At 35.6% G+C, this 23,048-nt stretch overlaps 1 protein-coding gene across 1 annotated transcript in view; it reads right to left on the reverse strand.

The window, feature by feature from the left end:
* Positions 1 to 14,696: 14,696 nt before the first annotated feature.
* The window catches only part of SLC7A11 (solute carrier family 7 member 11), a 73,600-nt gene continuing 65,248 nt past the window's right edge, over positions 14,697 to 23,048 (reverse strand). Inside the window, 1 exon segment of the mRNA NM_001266291.1 lies at positions 14,697 to 16,133. Coding sequence (NP_001253220.1) covers positions 16,072 to 16,133 — 62 coding nt within the window. The 3' untranslated portion in view covers positions 14,697 to 16,071.

The raw sequence follows: 23,048 nt of genomic DNA on the forward strand, positions 1-23,048 counted from the left end.
TCCACCTGCCTCGGCCTCCCAATTACAAAAATTTTTGTATTTTTAATAGAGATGAGGTTTGGCCATGTTGGCCAGGCTGGTCTCAAACTCCTGACCTCAGGTGATCTGCCAGCTTCTGTCTGTCAAAGTGCTGGGATTATAAGCGTGAGCCACCGCACCCAGCCAACAATGTATTTTTAAGATGGCAGATATGTAGGATTTTAAACTATCCTTTTGTTGTTGATTTATAATTTTACTATAGTATTGTCACAGTCTCTCAGATATTGAATTCTTGGAATTTAATTAGTTTTCACTGAGTCCCAAGAGAAATTCAGTTTTTGTGAATGGCCCGTGGTTATTCAAAAACTATATTTGCTTATTAGGTATTAAATATATATACTAATATATGAGGTAAATATATATAAATATGTATATTAGTAAGCTTAATTTTAATTATGTCTATGCATGTTAAAAACATTCTGTACTTACATGTTTTGTCAGTTTGATCGAAACCATTTTTGAGGGAGTGTTAAAATCGCTAACTGAAATTGGAAATGCATCCCCATCTGCCTACTGTTCTGCCCACTGCTCATGCCACTCCTGACAAAACAGAAACTTCTGAAACCAAGGGGAAAGGGGAATTGTTAATTAGAAGTAAATAGTAGCTAGTAATCATTTTTACTAGCTATGACCTCATGGCAGGATTGTTGAAATGAGGCCTATTATTTGTCTTGAATTGCTTTACTATTTGCTGGATTTTCCCTTGGTGAGAAAACCTCCCAAATTGTAATTCACCCCTAACATTCATCTACAGCTAGGCGAGGCAAATGCCAGTATGCCCTGTGGTCAATGGATAGCCTGAAGAACCAAGTAATATTCATCATCAATTCTCCCATGACGGCAGTTTCTTCTGCTTTTGTCCAATAAGCAAAAAAATTTCAATATTTATGAATAGATGAACAATAAAACAATTGGTGGACAAAAAACAGGAATAATTTTAAGAGGCTTTTATGTAAAGGCGTCTAAAATGTGCCAGACACTCACTGTGTGCCTTTGGACAAACTACTTAACTGCATCTTGCTTCATAGCAGTGTAGACCTCATAAAGTGGCATGAGGATTGAACAAATTAGCATACTGTTCATACTTAGAATGTACTAAAGTCATATAATGTGCATTTGATAGTCATTGGATATTATTGGCTGCATTTCACTTTTCATATTCTTTCCACTTTCTTGATTTATTCATGCTTTGTGTAACTGTGTATGTGGTGTGTGTGTATGTAGAGGAAACCTTTTATAGGCATTATATTCTCTGGGAATTTTACTTCTTCAAAATCATTCACCCATCTACTTGTGCAAGGACCTTAGAACAATTTTTAGACTCTATTTGGGGTTAGAACTTAGTATCTGTTATTGTGACTAAAGATTTGAATCTTTGAGTTGTTCTCTTGATTGGGGAAGATGTATAGCCTAAGGCATTGCAGAGAGAAAGTCAGTACGAGGAAGAATAGAGGTATAATACAGTCACCCAGGGACATAGAGATAAGAAATGGAGAGAGAATAATGCCTGGTTTCATATTGCTTTCCATTTCCAGATTTTCAGCCCTTCTGAGGCCAGATGGCATTCCTGACAAAGGGTTTTTCAATACATTACTATATTCTTATCATAACTCCTCTTTTGCTTCAATTACTTGAATTGGTTTCTATTATTTGCATCTAAAAGAGTATCAAATAATACAATCTAATAGACCATAACAAGCTTGGTAAGGCTGAAAATTGTGTCCTTGACTGCTTCTGGGATCCGAAGATAATACAGCGATCATTGTTTGACATCTTTTCACTCACCACATATCTGAAACACAAAGCTCAGGATGTCTGCCATCCATCCAACTTGAACAAATTTGAGAAATAAAAGATGACATCAATGAAGGTATTCTGAAACTACAATAAATTGTTTCATCATCTAAAATAGACATTCATCTTAGATCCAAAGATTCTTAGTAGATGCCCACTGCTCTTTTCCCTTTTAGTTCTTCTGCCTCATTTCATTTCCTACCCAACTCATGCAAGTTTATTCCATGGGGCTATACGCTTCTCACTGATGGAAAACCATCAATTCACATCATCATCAACTGGAAATTTCATTTAATCAAAAAGTATATGTTGAGACTAATATTTTCCAGACAGCCTATTGAGTTAGGTTGTGGCTACAAAGTGCAATAGGCATGGTTTCTAAACCCAAAGTATCTCTCTCAGAGTATGCCTAGGTGTGATAAGGTGGGGAAGAGGAGACGGTTCTTTCGCAAATAACATGCCTGTTATTTATTTTCATTAAGAGCTACGTTAAGGAAATACTCTTGGCCTCTTTTTAGAACAGTAGTGTCTTAATCTTATAGATGAGTTTGGTAGAAAAAAACAACAACTAATGATATGTATTTTCTTCTTGGGAAGCAGCCTGACCACAGAGGACATCGATTCTGCTGGGCATTAATTCACACTATAAGTTTTACAGGGTCAAGGATCCGTGGGAAAAAGCTTGAATGGTACAAGGCTGCCTATAGTTAGACGGGCAAATTTTTTTAACCCTAGAGTTCAATACTAGAAAGTCCACTTGTCCATAACTATGAGTCATATTCTCCTGTGTTAGCTATAGCTGCGTGATGGTGATATTTTGTTCTTCTATCTGCCTACCCAGTGGAAAACCTGAGCTTTTGCCCTGTAATCTAATAATCAAGGCAAATATCCAGGTGGAACTTTTTTTTTTTTTTTTTTTTTTTTTAAAGAAGGAGTCTGTCTTTGTTACCCAGGCTGGAGTGCAATGGCAAGATCTCGGCTCACTGCAACCTTTGCCTTCTAGGTTCAAGCAATTCTCCTGCCTCAGCCTCCTGAGTAGCTGGGATTACAGGCGCCAGCCACCACACCCAGCTAATTTTTTGTATTTTTAGTAGAGACGCAGTTTCACCATATTGTTCAGCCTGGTCTTGAATTCCTAACCTCAAGTGATCCACCTGTCTTGGCCTCCCAAAGTGCTGTGATTACAGTCATGGACCACAGCGCCCAGCCCCCGATGGAATTTTCACCACCCCAAATTCAGCACTTCACAAATGGAAATGTGTGCCACTCTCCAATCATTCCATAAAGGAAAATCAGAAGTTTATCACCAAGCATGCCTGTTTCAGTCACACACTTCTCTAATCATCAACTCATTCAGCTGAAACCTCAGAGTCCCAATGACTCATCCTCTTCTTATTCTAGTAAGTTAGGCATAAAGTCCTGTTGGTTTTTTCTTCACAAATGTTTCATTTATCTGCTTTCATCACTAATCCCAAGCTAGACTTCTTCATGCCTGCTCATTGCAAAAGCTCATCAGCTATATTTTGCTGATTCTAGATTTTTTCCTTATAATCTCTCTGGCAGAGCTGACAACATAACCTTGCTTAGTTGCCACTTTGACCACATTATTCCTGCTGAAAATACCTTCAGTGACTTCCGTCTTCAGATCAAATTATTTTTCTTGTTTTAAAGGCTCTGTCATAAGTGAATATAATACAACCAGCTTCTTCGTATTTGTTATTCTCTGGTCTACTTGGACTTAACTCTTTTATAAACCAAACGCGTGGTCCACTTTTACTATATGTCTTTACTGAAATTGTAAACCACACATATATCATCATCCGAAATCAACTTCTACCACCCTGCCAATCACTTCCAAATATTTAAGGACTAAAGCAAAGCCCAGCATCTCTTATCCATTAACTTATTTACAATTATAACCTACAGTTTCCAGTTAATCATACACTATATTAAATTATTTGTGTATTCCTGTGGTTTTATAGATTCATCTTTATCCAAGCTGAATTACTGTGAGTTCCTAGGGCTGAAGAATCATGGTACATTTCCTACATCATAAAATTCATTGTTAATCATATAGTAGATAAAAAATAATATTTAATAATTGATTGCCTTATAAATAAAACTAAGTAATTGCCTTCACCTAAGAGATGGCTTGATTCAACACTTTGAAATTTGAGTCATTTGATAATCAAAATCTGCTCTGACCTCTGATTTTCTCTTTTGCTTTAGGCAAGCCATTTTACTTACTTTGGACTCATTTTCTTAATCCAAAAATGGAAGTAGGGCTTGTCATCTGTCTTATTCATAGTCACAGGTGAGGAGTATCCTAGTCAATACAAGGCACATAGCTAATACAATGTTTAATAAAAATGATAAATAACATCTATTACAAAATTGAACCATTGTTCAATTTCTTCTGCCCTTTCAGTTCTTTGATTCAATATTCTTTCACTGAAATCTGAAAGCTTTAATTTGAAAAAGTGTTTTACTAATAATTGTAGACTTTCTACATTAGCTTTTTCTTATCATTAGGCACAACTGGATGATATCAAATTATTCTTTTAAGGAAATCAATATATCACTAAAAATGCATAGAAAAACATCTGGCAATAACATTTCAGGTAAGAGAAATTTGGATATGAGATAACTATATTATAGCATTCCCTGTTTTCCATGGAAACTTTCTTTAAATAATTTAAAATAATATTTTCTCTATTTTTTAAGCCCTTAAGCAAAATTATTCTTCTTTTGCTACAGGAGCCACTGTTATTGTGAATTATGAAGAGCAGAAAAAAAATGAAAAAAATCATTCTCTGGGTCTCTAAAGAATCAGAAAAAGCTTTAAATAATTTTATTATATTGAAGATTTTCATAGTAAACCATTAAAATCAAATAAATGCCTTGAGAGACAATAACTTTGTTAACAGCACATCATATTAATTAGATTTTGTTTAGTGTTTTCATGTGTGCAAAATATAAATTTTAGGCCGGGCATGGTGACTTGTGCCTGCAATCCCAGCACTCTGGGAGGCCAAGGCAGGTGGATCACTTGGGATCAGAAGTTCCAGACCAGCTTGACCAACATGGTGAAATCCCATCTCTACTAAAAAATACAAAAATTAGCCAGGCATGGTGGTGCACACGTGTAATCCCAGCTACTTAGAAAGCTGAAGCATGAGAATCCCTTGAACCTGGGAGGTAGAGGTTGCAGTGATCTGAGATTGTAACACTGAACTCCAGCCTGGCCAATAGAGTGAGACTATGTCTCAATAAATAAATAAAGAAATACATTTTAGAAGTTAAAATTAGATTAAAAAATCAAAATACTAGAAGAGTATTTATTTTTAAAAAATCACAAATATTAGAGGTAATAATCAGTGAGTGTTTAACAATGTAGATCAGATATAATCTAACTTGGAAGAGAGGAGGGAAACACGCTAAGGAGAAATGATGGTAAAATTCCTAGAAATAAGATTTCCCACATTTCTTAATTATATAATTCCTTCAATTATTTTCTCTTTCCAAATATGTGTCTTAAGCCTGTTGCAGTTTACAAAGGTAAAATATAAGAGTTTTTAAAAATAAATAAAACTTAAATCTTTTTTTTTTTTACTATTTAAAAAAATTCTATGTACATGTGAGAAGGAAATATTTGAAATTTTGATAAAGTTCAGTTTATATTAAATGTATATTTCATTTGCCTATGCTATCTCCATTATATTGGTAAATACTGAAATCTAGACTATTGCCTAATAAGTACTCTATGCTTCTCCTCCTAGAGTGAACTCTGTACTTTGCCCCTATACTCTAGTTGTGCTGGTCTTTCATTTATTTCCTTAAACAAGCCTGGATTATTCTGGCTTAGGGCTATTGTCACATCATTCACTTTGCCTGTAACACTCTTCACCCTGCCTCCTATTATCTGGTTAATGCACTCATCCTTCGATAGCAACTCATACTACATCTTCAGGAAAGTCTTTGACAACTTCCCAGGCCAGATCATATCCACCTGGCTGTACCGTCTTACAGCACCTGAGACTAATCCTAATTTGTGACTACACATTTGACTGATTAAGAAAAAGCACCTCTCCCCGCAACTAGATGGTAGGTTCATGAGGCAGAGGCACTACTTAAACTGTTAGTCATTGCACTTACAATATTCGTTTGGCATACGGGAAGTGCTGAGTGAATTTTTGCTGAATTAATGAACGAAGAACTAAACTTTGACAGTAGATCATTGAGTAACAAATTATGAAAGGAACATGGCAATGTGAGAATTAAAAAGAGAACATTCAGAACATGAAATAAATTTTTATGGTGTCCTTAGATTTTAGGAAACAAAATATATGACCATAATGACATGTTCTATAGTTACAATGTTAATTACATAAAGTAAAATTAGTTTATCTTATTTTCAATAAAAATGAAAACTAGTGGAAAATAACTTTCCCATACTTCTCTTAGGGTTATCTTCATTTACACTTACTAAGTTATTTTATCATAGCCGGAGAGTTATTTCAATGTTTGTAGTGTTTAGCCTGCATTAACACCTCCAAAATCCTGTTTTATGCCTTTCAGAGATGAATAAATGTTAGAAGCTAAAATTCGTAAGGAATTGAATCCTAATTATATTTTTATTTCTGAATTCTTTCAAACATCACATGTTTTTTAGATCACAGTTTTAGACACTGCCCACTGATGACCAGGTGTTCTTAAGCCTAAGAACACTGAAAAAAAAAAAAAAAAAAAAAAAAAACAGGCCTGACTTTCAAAGTCAGATCTCTAGGGAGTCTGCAAATGTAATTGTTAGGGCATGTGGAGACAAAAGCAACAGTACACTTACCCACCCAAAGCCTGCTTGTCCCGGCATGCATAATCATCTCAAATCCTTATAAATTAGACATTGCCTAAAAGTTTAAGAAAAAATGTTTAGATGTATTCCAATTACAAAAGTCTATCTGAACCTGAACCGGCATGTTTAAAAGCCTAATGACAATTTAAAAACAAATTACTAGACATTATATATTTTCATTTAATACATGCCATATTTATTGATTTTTAAATAAATATATCTACATATCTCATGGCTTGCATTTATTTTCAAAACTGTAAACATTTAATAGGTGCCAGAATTGTTGGCTTCTTTTTTCATTGTTCTCCCAAAACATTTTACCCAGGGAAAGTGCTATTTAATCTCCCATGTCTGTTTCCAAGTAAAATTTGGTCATCAAAAATTTAGGGTTTTTTCTGTTCTACATATCAGACCATTTTTTTTTCAAGATATATGAAAAACATACTGTATCAAGAATGTAGGGACCTAAATGATTCATAATAGGCTATTTGTCTGAGTATTTCCCTCATCAGGACCTGCCTACCTGGGGTGGTAGAGAAAAAGAGAGACTGACTCAAATTTCCCAGTCAGCTTGCTTTTGTTCTGCTGGTAGGTTTTATAGAAAATCTATTTCCATAGAATCCAATGGATTGCTTAAATTTAGGAGTAACAAAACCTGTTTCTATGCTAATCATAAAAAAGCTTATCCTGCAACCTAACGAATGTCATTTATTCATGCATGCACTTACTGAATTTATACATTTAATAAACATTGAGCACCTACTACGTTTCAGTTGGCAAAAGACAAAAATCAGCAAATTCAGGCAGAAAAGTGAGTCCAGCAAATCAATTACAGCAGTATACAATGAGTTCTACAAAACAGATGGCCTCCAGATGATGAATGAGTTCAGGTGTCAGGTCTTAAAGCAACTTGGGGAAGGCTTCTGGAATAGATTACTTTTGAACTTAATTTTAAATGTTGGGTAGAAGTTGTCTGTGTGTGGAATAAGGAAATGGGAGTTGGGGAGGAAAATATAATTCCTATAAGAGTCTTCACTGTGTAAAGAGAAATAATGGCATCATATTTTGTTGCTGTTGAACTACTGTGAACACATTTAGTATGGCTGCCGAGAATGTGGAAAGCTGGAAAAAGAAAGGGGGACAGGTGATGGAAAGCCCTATGTGTTATATGGAGGAGTTTGAATTTTATCTATCCACAAAAAATAAATATATAAATGTGAAACCATTGAAAATTTTGACCTCATTTGAGTTTCAGGAAGAACATTCTGGGGAAACATGTGAGAGTGTAAAGAGACAAAAGACAAAATTCTTGTTAAAGGCATGAAATGAAAAGATTTTGAACTTGTACAGGTGGAAATAGAACAGGAGCTAGATATTTCAGACCAGAGGACAGACGTATGTAGACCATGAGAAAGAAGAGTGTTTCCGGGAGACTGGGTCTGCCAACACTTTCAGTTTTTAGTACAGGAAACTGGTGTGAAGTAGGATGCTCCAACAAATTCATGGAATCAGTGATAGATAAATTTGGTCACTAAAACTAAGGCCTTCAATTTAAATGAATATACACTACTTAAAAAGAAAGCAAAACATGATATTTATTATGTAAACTAACAAATGTTTATTTAAATTTCCATTTAAAATATTTTCAAGTAAAAATATGTACAAAAATGGTTATAAAAAGATTGAAGCAACTAGAAGCATGACAGGTATAATACATATAAATACAACCAAAATTCAATTCAATGCAAAGTTGAATGACATCATATTGCACCAAAATTTATTCCATACAAAAGTACATGCATCAAGAGTTTCCGTAAGATGAAAACACACTTATTTCATAGTATCTTACCACTTACACAAATAGCCCATAAACACCATCTGGCATTGTAATTGCGGTACCAGAACTCTCCCCAGGGGGGAATCATTTAGCTATAGAAGAATCCATTTTATTCACATATCACATGCTTGCGCAGGCATCAGTGCCAAGGAACCGTAAGAAACAACGCAATCCACAGATGAAAGTCTCTCTGCACTGTTTATATCTTCATAGATAAATATCTTAGTTCTACTAATATGATTGGAATGTAGATGCAGAAATAAAGTGCAGTTTCGCTCTTTAAGAATTTATCAATCAATGTAGGACATTGTATTAAATTTGTATAAAATACACACAATCCCCTTTACTAAGTTTCATGATCGCAATGCCAGAGTGAAGAAACTCTGCCTGAGTTGAGGACCAGTCAGGATATTGAGCATCACTCTTTCTCAGCTGGATCTCTCTGTTCTTCTGTTTTCAATCATTAGACCAAACCCACGATGCCCCTGAAATTCTGGGAATGGTACAAGGTCATAGCTAATGCATTCCAGATCCAAGTTAGGGATTTAGCTTGTCTATAAATTACAGTTTAAGCACAGATCAAAGAGATGGCTGCCAGCATAACCCTCAAGGGTAACCTGAGTTCCAAGACTTTCCCACTGGGCTAAATGGACTCCACTGTTGCTAATTATAAATGCTTGTCACAGAATATGAAAGATATTGAAATACATTCATAGATAGTACCTAATAATATGTTAATATAAACATAACAACACACATATTATTATTCTACCCCTTGGCAACTGAAAATGAAGTTACCATTCCTAGGTCAAACTTTTAGACAAAGCTTTCTAAAACCATCTTCATAAAGTAAATCCAGATATGCTTACAATAAAAAGACATAAAAGATTCATCCTGAGATGAATTCTCAGTCAATAACTAAAAACCATTTCTACCAGTGCATCACTACCATGTAATCCATTCTACGCAAGCTCTACAAATATTGAGTCAAATCCTGTCAGAAAATTAAGACCCAATAAGTTTGCCCAAGTATTCAGTACAAGAGGCCATTTGTCTTGCCTTTTTCTGACATGTGCATACTATAAAATCACAGGTAGCCAACATTTAGTATCAGTAAAAAACAACTACGTTTGTTCACCTGTTTGGCATAGGGAGAAAACAATGTATCTCATAGCATTAAATGATACAGTCTTAACACATATGATGCTTATATTTGCAAAGTTCCCAAATGTTGAGAAGTTCTAGTGAAAACTCATTACTATTGTGCAAAGATGAAAATTTGGAGCCAATGTCTGTATTCAAAATAACCAGAATATATTTTAAAGCAAAATATATCCTGATACTACTATAGATTCTAGGAACTGTCCTAAAAGAGTAAAGTGTTATTTCCTTTCTGAACATGAATAACATCAAAGGAAGAACCCAGTTCTCAAGACTTAAGTAGGAAATTTATAGAAATTTGGTTTATACCAGTAGTAATAACATTCATGAGGAAAAACTATTAGGTAACAATTTTCTCCAAGAAGAGGATCAGATTACTTAAAATTGTTGGAGAATTCTGGTGGTTTGTGCAATAATCATAGTGATTTACATTGCTTTTCTTCTTTTCAGAGCAATAAGAAAGTTCTTTGGGGTAGTACTTGAAATAATTCACATCCACAGTCATTTAACATAGATCGTTTCAAGTGTAAGCATACATTCATGGGAACAATCTATTTCCTTCTTCAAAGTATGTTTCTACTTTGGAATGAAGGAGAAATTCTAGGGAAAAATTAATTCAGAAATCCTTTGAAATAAGACAGTTCAAACCTAGGACCAGGGAACCGCATTGCATTGCCTCCCAGTGTGATATGACTGTGCTTCTAACTATGCATCTAACAAAGTTCATTAGAAGGAACATTTGATGTCTAAATTTTATAATACACACTTCAGTCAGACCACTCACAACCCAACAAATTATACAGCTTTAACATGCAAAGGCCTAATAGGTTTTCCCACAAGATGCTGTATGAAATACCCTGTCACACAAGGTACTCAAAATACAGTCACCATTGCAAAGAGATACCTGTGCATTACTCTTTTTTTCCCCTCTGGCTTTCAGCATGGCTTTTTAAGGCTTCAACAAGAGGTAATAAGGACTTAGCAAGCAGTTCTCCTAACCAATACACTAATTCACTTGAAAGTCATACTTTCAAAAAAAAATCAGTAGTGTATATGTTGAGGAAAAAAAAGTATGTTCACTTTGGAACAAGTGTGGCCCTCTGTATGGCTCTCAGATGCCTAATGCTCTACAGTTTTGTGACAGAATTGTTAGCTGTAAAGCTGTAAAGGTGGTTATTGGTACTATAAATGTACGCTTGATTCAAGTACACTGAAACACACACATGTAACAGATAGCTATTAGGAGACTGTAACCATCCTCTGTGTGTTTTAAGGCCAATAGTAACAGAGAGGAGGGAGAAAAATAACTACCAAGAAAATAAAACTAATTGGTAGATTCACCCTAAGAAAATCTAGGTAATTATATAAATTCATTGTTATGAGGTTGTAGAAAGAACAATTATCTCATAACATATGGAAAATTGGTGAATTTCCTGTGAGACCATGATTTATGCTTTTGTGAATGTATACCTGATCTAAAATTAGACAAAACATTTATTTTTAGACACCAACTAATTTGAAAATACAAGGAAAGAAATAATTACATCCCAAAATTGACTATTAAAAATCATTTTTAAGTACAGTACTAATAAACTAAGGACTACCTAGAGATCATACTTTTAGCTATTATTTAAAATTTTTTTTTTTTTTTTTTTTTTTTTTTTGAGATGAAGTCTCACTCTTGTCCCCCAGGCAGGAGTGCAATGATGCAATCTCAACTCACTGCAACCTCCGCCCCCTGGGCTCAAGTGATTCTCCTACCTCAGCCTCCCGAGTAGCTGGGATTACAGGCGCCTGCCACCATGCCTGGCTAATTTTTGTATTATTTTTAGTAGAGAGAGGGTTTCACCATGTTGGCCAGGCTGATCTCGAACTCCTGACCTCAGGTGATTAACCCACCTTGGCCTCCCAAAGTGCTGGGATTACAGGCATGAGACACTGTGCCAGGCTTATTTGAAAATGTTTTTAAAGTACAGTACTAATAAACTAAGGACTACCTAAAGATCACACTTTTAGGTATTATCTATTTTAACATAGATTAAAAATACTGTTTATGGGAAAATTAAGCTTAAATACATGTATAGGTAATCATTATTTTGCCTATATACAAGTAATGTAAACAGAAACTATCAAGGTGACCCATTATCTACTCTAATTTATATACACTATGAACTTCTTCCCAGTTATACAATGCCATATTTTAATTCCTGACTTTGAATGGTTAGGAAAGCAAAATATAACTCTGTAAACTTGATCAGCACTAATGTACAACATGTTATGGAGGGTAAAGTGAAGCAAGAATATATTCAAGTAAAATTAAATGTCTTTCATGGGCATTCAAATCCCACATCTCTCTGTATTTCTTTCCAAACTAAGGAAAAGAGCTATAATTGAAATCCCATTTATTATTTTTCTATAGTTCAGAATCAACATATAAAATATGATGAAAGTGAGACTATCTCCCTATATATCACATCATATATATTATGAGAAAGTCACTTGTTATATATGGACATTCAATTAACTCATAACTTACATTTTAAAAAATATATTCTCCATACTTATTTCTAATAGAAAAAAAAAATTGGAATTATTTTACTTTACTCACACAGACAATGCAGATTTTGTGGCGGTAGAAGTATACACAACTTTGCTGGTCTTCTTCAACAAAATTAATACAGAATTCCTAATGCAAAGTTAGGTTCAGGACCTCGAACGGAACATGTCTAAGTGAGAGGCACTGAAGCTTAGGTTTCATTAACTTCTTGGGAGATCCACCTATGCACAGCAAACAACTAATTTTTAATATTTCTCTGACTATATTGCATAACATTAAAATATTGTTACCTTCAGTCACATACTATCTTTCATTTCCTGATTCTCTGGCCTTCAGTTTTTTATCTTTTCATAACTTATACCTCAATTACAAAAGGTCAACTTTAACAAAGGTCAGAGTTGCTCCCTTTCTTAGCAGTATATTCAGCTGCAGATCGAGATAAAGTAATGATTTTCCTGTAGACTGATCACAGTTGATGAGGAATTCTGTTATGTAATTATACTCTTGTTAACCCTCTATCGATAAGTCAGATTGTAACTGGGGAAACAATTTTACCAGACACATAAGATGAACAGGAAATCTGCTTCAACGTGAATATCTTAGTGTTGGAGAAACCACCATGCATTGATAATGTGACCTATTAAACTGTCCAAATTTTGTGTCCACAGGGCTGAGGAGCTACAGTCTAAATGCATATGCATATTTTGAACTGAAGTCAGCCATCTTCCCTAGGACAAATCTTTACTCTTCTAAAGAAGGACAAGAATAGGGTCTACTTTCAGCTAACCATCTATAATGGTTCAGTTTTCATTTGATCAAAGGAATATAATCTAATACTTTTTAAATGGGGTCAAAAGAGTACTATGAGGAAAATATTTACTGCAAATATTTATAATTGTGTAAGGAGAATCATTCTTTTTAAAATCAAATTGTGTTTTAGCTTTAGAAGTCTTTACTGGATCTCTTAAAATCACAATTAAGTATTTGAGAATCCATCCCCACAAAAATTAAAAAATACTATATTAGTTATTTTAAACAGTATTCATTACTTTTACTTTTTATGTTATAATAAACTTATGTATATAAACATTTGAATATGCATGGTACAAAGTACAAGTACAGCGCATGTAGTAGTATGTGCATGTGTGTGTGTGCATATTGTATAAAAATATGAGAAAAAATTTACTTATATAAAAACATACATATATATAAATAAGTGTGCAAGAGAGTTTTTGAATGAGAATCTGCTTTACATACTACCATTTTGAATGAAAATTATGAATATTAATTTCCTGATTAAAGGAACTCTGTGTCTTCTCATGATGAGTCCTAAAAATAAGCCAAAATACTACTTAATTTCCATCACTTTTTTTCTTAATTACTGGCTGACTTTTTTTCTGCTTGAAATGGCATTACAATGGCAGGGAAATTTCATAATGTAAAAATCACTTTTGAAAATGAGAAAGAATAATTCTAGTTAACTTTTAAATCAATGCTTTTAAAGAGAAATTCAAATCAAAAATAAATAAATTAAATTCTGAGACCAATTTGCCGCTGTGAATATAAGCACATTAACCCCAGGAATAGCCAAGAACTGCACAAACCTCTCTATGAGAATTTACCAGTCTTCTTTCATTTGGCAAGAAAAAGCTCAGGAAAAGTTTGCTTGTTTAAATTCTATGAGCCTAGTCTATGGGGAAAAAAAATAGGAATATAAAAGAAATTCTTACCTCCGGCAACACATGATAGGGAGAGATGTCGACAAATGAACAATATTTACTAGAAATAGGAATTATAGATCAAATTTTGAAAACCCTATGCTAAGGAAGGAAGGAGTTATTATAAATTCACTTAGAGACCCAAACATTAGGTTCGGCTAAAGAAATGTCAGTCTTCGATATATATTAAATATTTTCAAGAGCAAAATTGAAATTACTGAATTGGAAATGCTCCAAATTATAGGTCAACATTTATACTTTGGACAATTTTCTATGAACTCTATGTTTGCCTTTAATAATTTTAATTGGTATAATTCTTTCAAAAATCCTTATTTTCAAATGGACAAAAATTAAGGGATGAAACATACTCTGGCCATGACTAACCATTCTACCTTACATGTTTATAAATAACAGTTCAAAATTTCATCATTATATTGCTCTCATTTGTAAGTTCCACCATACACACACACACACACACACACACACACATATATACTTTTTGGAGATGGAGTCTCTCACCCAGGCTGGAGTGCAGTGGTACAATCTCGGCTCCCTGCAACCTCTGCCTCCTGGGTTCAAACAATTCTCCTGCCTCAGCCTCCTGAATAGCTGAGATTACCAGCATGCGCCACCATGCCCAGCTAATTTTGCATTTTTAGTAGAGACAAGGTTTCTCCATGTTGGTCAGGCTGGTCTAGAACTTCTGACCTCAGGTGATCCGCCTGCCTCGGCCTCCCAAAGTGCTGGGATTACAGGTGTAAGCCACCATGCCTGGCCCACAATATTTTCTAATACTGGCATAACAACATCTTCTGAACACAAACACTCATCCACAGATTCTGATTCTTTCAATTTTCTTCTTATCAGTTATCTCTTCTGCAAGTTGAATGATAATTAAGGTGTGGAAATTACTGACAAAGACTAGATATAGAAGTGGAAATTTTCTAGAAACATCAGTTGTAAATCTTATTTAGCGGTGACATATCTTTCTCAATTTTTATGTTAATATATGTCTTTTCCTAATTAATCTGGACAGTTTCACCTGAAGAGATATTTTAACAGAATATAAAATGTATAAAGAAAATGCACAAACTGTCAAAATTCATCATGATGTAAAAATAGCCATAAATTTAAAAAACTGTTCAGAATTACTAACATTGCATGTAGATATCATTACAGATGTGGGACTATTATTTTGAACATTTTCTTTGTTGGTGATTTCTCTCATGTTGACAATATAATTTGAAGGTTTAAAAATGCATATGTTTAGATATACCCATCAGGGGTAAGTTATTAGTGAAATAGGTGGTTGTTCTTAAGAGGATTTAATACCAAACTTACTCTTGCTCTAAGATGTGTTATACACTTTCCTGATCAAACTGATGTGAAAAAAATGACAGATAACTAAAACTTCCTGATAATGAATGACAAAACATCTGACATAATAAATTCTCAAGGATTTTTTACTCAAACATAATTCCTGGATGTGTCTCATAAACAGTAGCCCCTAGAAACTCTTCTTTAATGTATTCAATAATCCCCTCTGACCTTTGTTCAAAATGCTCTGGGTATAATCCATTAAAGCATGAGTGTTATCTAAATTGGTATCTAAGGGGAAGCAATGCAATGTCAATGTAAAATAAATTTCTTTCTCTCCTCTTGGTCATAATCATGATGTATGCTTTTTTTCAGAATTGAAAACACTTTTCACAGTATAGTCATCTGTAGTGTGTAAAACCATGTTTACAGAACCCATATATACAGAAAAATCTCGGTCTTCAATTTGAAGGTTCTTTGCCATGCTAATATATGTTGTAAAGAATGACCACATAGTAATTGTCTAGTCTTTTCTCCTAACCCCAATAGGTAGTTATCAGAGACTCAAGAATTGTGACTCATAGAACAACTGCATATTCTCTTTCTATAACTACATAGAGTTATAACTAAATTTCTTAGGAATTAGTTTGAATATGCTAAAATATATGAATAGAAATAACTGACTCCTTTTGTTTATCACCGAAGTTGTAATTCTCTGGATTTTCAGAAAATGAAGTAAAAATCCCTATTATGTGTCTCCCCTTGGGCAGATTGCCAAGATCTCAAGTCCATTAGTTCATAACTTATCTTCTTCTGGTACAACTTCCAGTATTATTTGTAATGTTCTGGTTATTCTCTCTACAAAGAAAGAAAAATAAATTAAAAATGCATGGAAATCAGAAATGCATAAAAATAACAAAATAGGAATTATTTTGGGTTGAATACCAAAAACACACAACTGTCTACTTCATAGAGCACTTTCAAGAATTTTTTACTTCATTAGAATCCTATCATGCTCAATTAATTTATTTGTCACTTCTGTAACTTCCCATGATGGCTTCTCAGCAAGAATACATTAATATTTTGCATTCTAATAAGGATTTTTATTCATGGACCCAAAGGGTGAAAATATTTTGGGACAGTAGGACCAACATATAAATAAATGTTTAAAAATACACTTCATATTCAGCTTAAAATTGGTTTATTCTTTTTGCACCTATGAGATTACAGTCAGTTCCTCAGAAGAATCAGAAGGAGAATCAGAATATAATTTTCATTCTCTAACTTGTAACATATTATTGAGAATATTGTCTTATCTCCTAGGGCCTAATATGCCTAATCAGTAGAATGAGAGACTAAATCAGTGATTCTCAAAGTGTGATCCCTGTACCAACAAAATTAGCATCACCTACCATATTAGAAACGCATCTTTGCAAGCTCAATCCTAGACCTACTAAATTAGAAACTGAAGATGGGGCCTAGTAGTCTGTAATTCTGATAGACACAAAAATGTAGGAACTGAGGACATCTCAAGAGAGTCTGACTCCAGTATTCAGAAGGAGGCCTACCTTTTTTCCTCAGAACCATTGAGCTAGATAATTTCCAAGGTCATTTTATCTCAGCAGTTGTAGAACTCTATGACCTTGGTTTCTGGGGACATTAATTATTGTTTGCCTCTTTTTTTTTTTTTTTTTTTTTGAGATGGAGTTTCACTCTTGTTGCCCAGGTTACAGTGCAATGGTGTGATCTCAGCTCACTGAAACCTCCACCTCCTGGATTCAAGTGATTCTCCTGCCTCAGCCTCCCAAGTAGCTGGGATTACAGGCATGTACCACCACACCAGGCTAATTTTGTATTTTCAGTAGAGACAGGGTTTCACTATGTTGATCTGGCTGGTCTTGAACTCCTGACCTCAAGTGATTTACCTGCTTCGACCTCCCAAAGTACTGGGATTACAGGTGTGAATCACTGTGCCCAGCCAGTTTGCCTCTTATCTTTGTAATGAATTCCTACAGAATCTTTTCAATGTCCTGCTAGTCCTGGAGCCGTTTAGAGCCTGACCTCTTGATGGTTTCATACCCAGATAGTCTTTCATCTGGACGTAGAATATTTCTCCTCATTCATGGCTTGTTATCTGTAATAGCTCCTTTCAAGCCATATTTAATGACATTTAAAAAGGTATTTTTTTCAGGCAAGGCACAGTGGCTCATGCCTGTAATCCCAGCACTTTGGGAGGCCGAGGCGGGTGAATCACCTGAGGTTGGGAGTTCGAGACCAACCCCAGTAACATGGAGGAACCCCGTCTCTACTAAAAATACAAAATTAACTGGGTGTGATGGTGCATGCCTGTCCCAGCTACTCAGGAGGGTGAGGCAGGAGAATCACTTGAACCCAGGAGGCAGCGGTTACGGTGAGCCAAGTTTGCGCCATTACTCTCCAGCCTGGGCAACAAGAAAGAAACTCCATCTCAAAAAAAAAAAAGGTATTGTTTTCATCCTTTTCTTTCTGTGTTTGTCAAAGATGTTGTCCTTAGCGCATTAGTTTTACAGTCTACATTAATTGTAAAGGGCCCAGCACAGTCTCGGTAAATTATAAACTCTATGTGAATGTTTCCTAAATAAACTGTATTTTACACAGCCCACTCTTTACATTGAGATGTAAGAGCAGCATAAGGGAGCACTCAAGAGCAATTAAAGCCCATATTTTCAGAAAAGGGAAATGACAAAATTATTCTATAAAAATAGGCATTTTTGGGAAAAGGAAATATTAATAAATTGTAAAGAAAATGTAGCTTAAACAGAGAAGGGGCTAGGGATATGTGACAGTAGTTTAAAACAAACGAACAGAAAAACAAGAGATCTCAGGCATCTGCAATGGCCAAATGAAAAGCAATGATGTTAAAGAGACATCATCTCCAGCCCTGCCTCCCTAAAGAGATCCTGCCCATAGCCTCCTGAACTACTCTCCATGACTGCCCTCCACACCCAACACGAAAGCCTTTCCCAAAAGTGTCTCTCTATATTCAGGGATCCCCAGATGTCTGCTATCTTAGACGTCTTGCTTCCGCACGTCATAACACTGCCTCCATTCAGACAAATGAGGAGCAACTTAGATCCTGCTGCTTCCCTAATGTGTCATTCTCCTTCCTAAAAGCTTGGTTTGGGTCCCTTATTCAGTAGCACAGGGTCATAGAATCTCTATTCCGGTTTTGCACACTTTCTGCTATCTTTCCTCTTCCTTTGTGTTCAATCAGCCCCGTTGACAATATCCAATGTATCTTGCTTATGTGATCTCTCTTGGAATCTCAGGATTTGAATGACTTTCATCGTTAATGAAGGCTTCTACAGAGTAATTGATTTTAACCATGAGTACCTGTTGGAGTGACACCAACTTTTCCTCCTTCTAGATTTATCTTACAGCAGTGGACCAGACAGCGGTGCTCAAGAGAGTCAAGTATGTCTTTAAGGAAGCTTCCTGCATGCCTGGGAAAGCTGCAGAGCATGTGGCATTCAAGTGCCATGTCTACATCCATGTTCAAAAACAGTGTCGGCTTTAAGGATAATCAACCCATGGTACTCTTTCTTTAAATAAAGGTGTGTTAATGAGTCTGCATTTGGTGTTTTCAGTAACTGTAAGGTACAGGACCAAATAACAGTTGTAGTATTTTTAGCTTTACCTTTCATGTTCAGTGTTATTCTTGAAATAATTTGAAACAACAACTGGCCCTGCAAAATTTGATTTACCCAACCATACCTGGTACCAGCATGGGAACTACAGCAAAAATTGCCTACATTTTTGATGTAGCACAAGTCTATTTTTTTTTCTGGAAGTGTTCATAAGAATAATAGTATTTTTTTAAGGCTACAAATATTTTCACAAGCACGATCTCATTTTATCCTTACAATGAAGATAGTTTGGACCCCTAAGAAATGCAGGCAAGCTTAATTAATTTGCATATCACACCACAGTATTTGTGAACAGTCTGTTAAATGCATTATTCAGCTTTCAGTGACTTAACATAAATGAAGTTATCTTGACTGACTGTATGCAGCATATGCTTTTAGGACTCTCGAGTTGCAAACTCGCTGTCCACAAAGATGCATTACAGTCATTCTGCTGGTGTTTCCCAATCTGATTTTTTATAATTAAAGATTTTGTTTAAATAAGACTGTCCTCTATCTCTCTCCCTGAGCCAGAGGGACCCACTTCCAGTCACCCTACTCAACCCCGTGACAAGGTGTGGCTGATAAATAGAGACAGCCAAGTAAAACGGCTGCTGTGAGCCCTGGCCCAGGTTTGCTAGGTCTTGCTATCTTTGTGTATTTGCATATGTCATTGGGGTATCTGCCCCTTTTTCCTCGCATGAGAAGCTTGTGTTTCTGTAAGTAAATAAATAATATAACTAACCCACCAGAAGAATAAACCACTCTGTCACAGATGGCAGAAAAAAGCTTTCTGTGTATCTCACCATTCCCTTAAGAGCATGTTTTCTTTTCTCCCTAGAAATGCTATCAAACAAAAAGTGGTTCAATACTGGCATCCTGTGGCTGGAGAGATTTATCAAATCTCTGAAAATCTCAGCTCCTCGGATTCTGAACATTTCTCGGCTGTCAGTTCTCAGCAGCCTTTCACCATTTTCTGAGTGCTATTTGGTTACCTCTCATTTTTCACGGAAACAACCTAGGTAAAATGTATTTTGATAGACTATCATTTTCACAGAGCTAATCTATTCATGCATTATCAGGGTAAAAATAAATGATAATATAAAGGTTATGGAATTTTACCAAATGAAAGGACATGATATTAAATCATTGAAAAACTGCTCCAAGCACAGGCTCTTGGTCTCTAAGTTCACGCTGAGTTTCTCTCTAACAAAAAGATCATAGAGTAGTTGGGAGAAGGGTCAGGGCACTGCCTCAGGATTCTGTTGTTTGTGTGTCTGTGTGTGAGTGTTTTGTTTTGGCCAAAGGCTAAGAAAATACTTCCTATTGCAGCAATAAATATTATGAATTTTCTTTATTTTACTACAAGAATGCTGCCTCAGAGAAAAATCAAACAAAATTACGGAGGACTGTTGCTTTTTGCTACTCACTTTCAAGGCAGCTATAAAGATAAAGAGTTACAATGATCGCAGTTTAAAAGCAGAATTGCCATGCTCCCCAGTAAGACTTAATGGCATTTTTGAGAACCAAATAACCATTATGGGACTACTCCATTGCTGCTAGTTTCACAAATGGCTAACACTAAATTTGGAGGCCTTGGAAATGTTCAAAACATCATTAGAGACAGAAAAAAATAGGAAAAAACTTTAAAATTACATGAACACCAAAAGACATCAATGAGGGATCAAGCATGAAAACTGCTTGTTGGGATGAACTGACAAAGAAATAATACAAAGTACAAACGTGTTTGTTAGCAAGAGGAAAGGACTGTTAGATTTGGCTGACTCCAAACAGGAGGAACAAAATGCCTGCTAAAGTGGGATGGAACAATGGCTTTCCTCTTTAATCATACTCCCTCTCTGCCGGGCGCGGTGGCTCAATCCTGTAATCCCAGCACTTTGGGAGGCCGAGACGGGCGGATCACGAGGTCAGGAGATCGAGACCATCCCGGTTAACACGGTGAAACCCCGTCTCTACTAAAAAATACAAAAAACTAGCCGGCCGAGGTGGCGGACGCCTGTAGTCCCAGCTACTCGGGAGGCGGAGGCAGGAGAATGGCGTGAACCCGGGAGGCGGAGCTTGCAGTGAGCTGAGATCCGGCCACTGCACTCCAGCCTGGGTGACAGCGCGAGACTCCGTCTCAAAAAAAAAAAAAAAAAAAAATCATACTCCCTCTCGTTCTAGTCTAACTCTAGGACCACCAGCTCTTTCTTCCTCAATTCTGTTAATTTTCTGTGCTGCTCAGGGGTTTTAACTGTCTCAGTTAGTATGGGAGACAGACATAGATCTCACAGCAATGAGTGCTAATCTGCCCTAAATGTTAGCAATGAATAAAGCAATCCTAATGGTAAATGGTATTTAGTAAGATCCCTTTTCCTTCCGAATAGGCTCTATCTTTAGTGTTTAGAACAAAGAGAACTTAAAAACATTCCACAGAAAACTAGTGTGATCTGAGAAGAAATAGAGATTAAATACTCAGTTAAGGCAATCAGTGCGCCTGTGTCAGCCATAAAGCACCTCATTTGTATAGTAACATTTCTTTGGGGAAACGAAATCCAGATATAAATAGTAGTATAAGATCTAAAGATGCAAAATTCCAATTGAATGCTAATAAAAGGTATTAACAAAACTGCTTTAAAGGACTGACTTCTCAATGAGTCTGCACAGCACACTAGAGATTCAATATGCATATCAAGGTTTTTGGTTGTTTGTTTTCTAGTAACACTGCCATTATTTATTAATAATTTAACCAGAAATCTCCCTAACCTTTTAACTGGAATTTAAAAAATTAATTATGGTAAAGTAAGTAAATTAAAACAAAGAAAAGGTATGAAAGCTATGTTCTAAACTCACCAAATTCACCAGCGAGCATAGATCTGCCCTTCTGGCTATATTTGTGACCTATCTGTCCCCCTCCCTTCCACAAGGGATCCAGTCTAGAAAGAGCATGAACTTAGAAGTCCAGCAGATGTGGGTTCAATTCCTAGTTCTATGGTTTAAAATATGTACACTCAAAAATAAATTATCCATTTTTCTGAGCCCTAGTTTTCTCATCTGGACTTGGGAATAACATCACCTAACCTTGTTGAGGATTGCTTGAGATGATCATGTAGGGGAAAGGACTCAGGAGTGCCTCTGACAGAGAGACAAGCTTGCAACACAGGCTATTCATAAGCACCCTTCTTACCTAATGATCTACTATGATTTCTCCTCCTCCAATTTAACTGGTCACCAAGTCTTGCTGGTTTTTCCTTTTAGTATATTTCATTTTCTCTCAGACCCTGCTGATACTGCCTGTCTTCAGAATCCCCCTCAATTCTCAACAGGATTGCTGCAGTAACCACCAAAGTCGATATTCTGTCTTCAGCCCCAACCTATCTTAATCCATCCTCACAACCCCCAGGGTGACTCTCCTAAAATATAAAAATGCCTGAGTTTGACTTTCAGCTACTCTACTTTATATCTGTATGACTTGGAACAAGGGACCTGAATTCTCTCATGCTATAATTCAAAGCCTATTGAATGGGGATAATAATTTTTCCTACCTCAGTAGGATATTATAAGAATTAAATAAAGTCTTGTTCCCCTCCCTGTGTCCATGTGTTCTCACTGTTCAACTACCACTTATGAGTGAGAACATGTGGTGTTTGGTTTTCTGTTCCTGTGTTAGTTTGCTGAGAATAATGGCTTCCAGCTTCATCTATGTCCCTGCAAAGGATATTAACTCATTCTTTTTTATGGCTGCATAGTATTCTACAGTATACATGTGCCACATTTTCCTTATCCAGTCTATCATTGATGGGCATTTGGGTTGGTTCCAAGTTTTTGCTATTGTAAATAGTGCTGCAATAAACATATGTGCACATGTGCCTTTATAGTAGAATAATTTATAATCCTTTAGGTATATACCCAGTAATGGGATTACTGGGTCAAATGATATTTCTGGTTCTAGATCCTTGAAGAATTGCCACACTGTTTTCCACAATGGTTGAACTAATTTACACTCCCACCATAGCACATGTATACCTATGTAACAAACCTGCACATTCTGCACATTTATTCCATAACTTAAAGTAAAATTAAAAAAAAAAATTAAATGAAGTCATACACG

This window comes from Macaca mulatta, chromosome 5 (assembly GCF_049350105.2).
Source record: "Macaca mulatta isolate MMU2019108-1 chromosome 5, T2T-MMU8v2.0, whole genome shotgun sequence".
Classification (NCBI taxonomy): Eukaryota; Metazoa; Chordata; class Mammalia; order Primates; family Cercopithecidae; genus Macaca; species Macaca mulatta.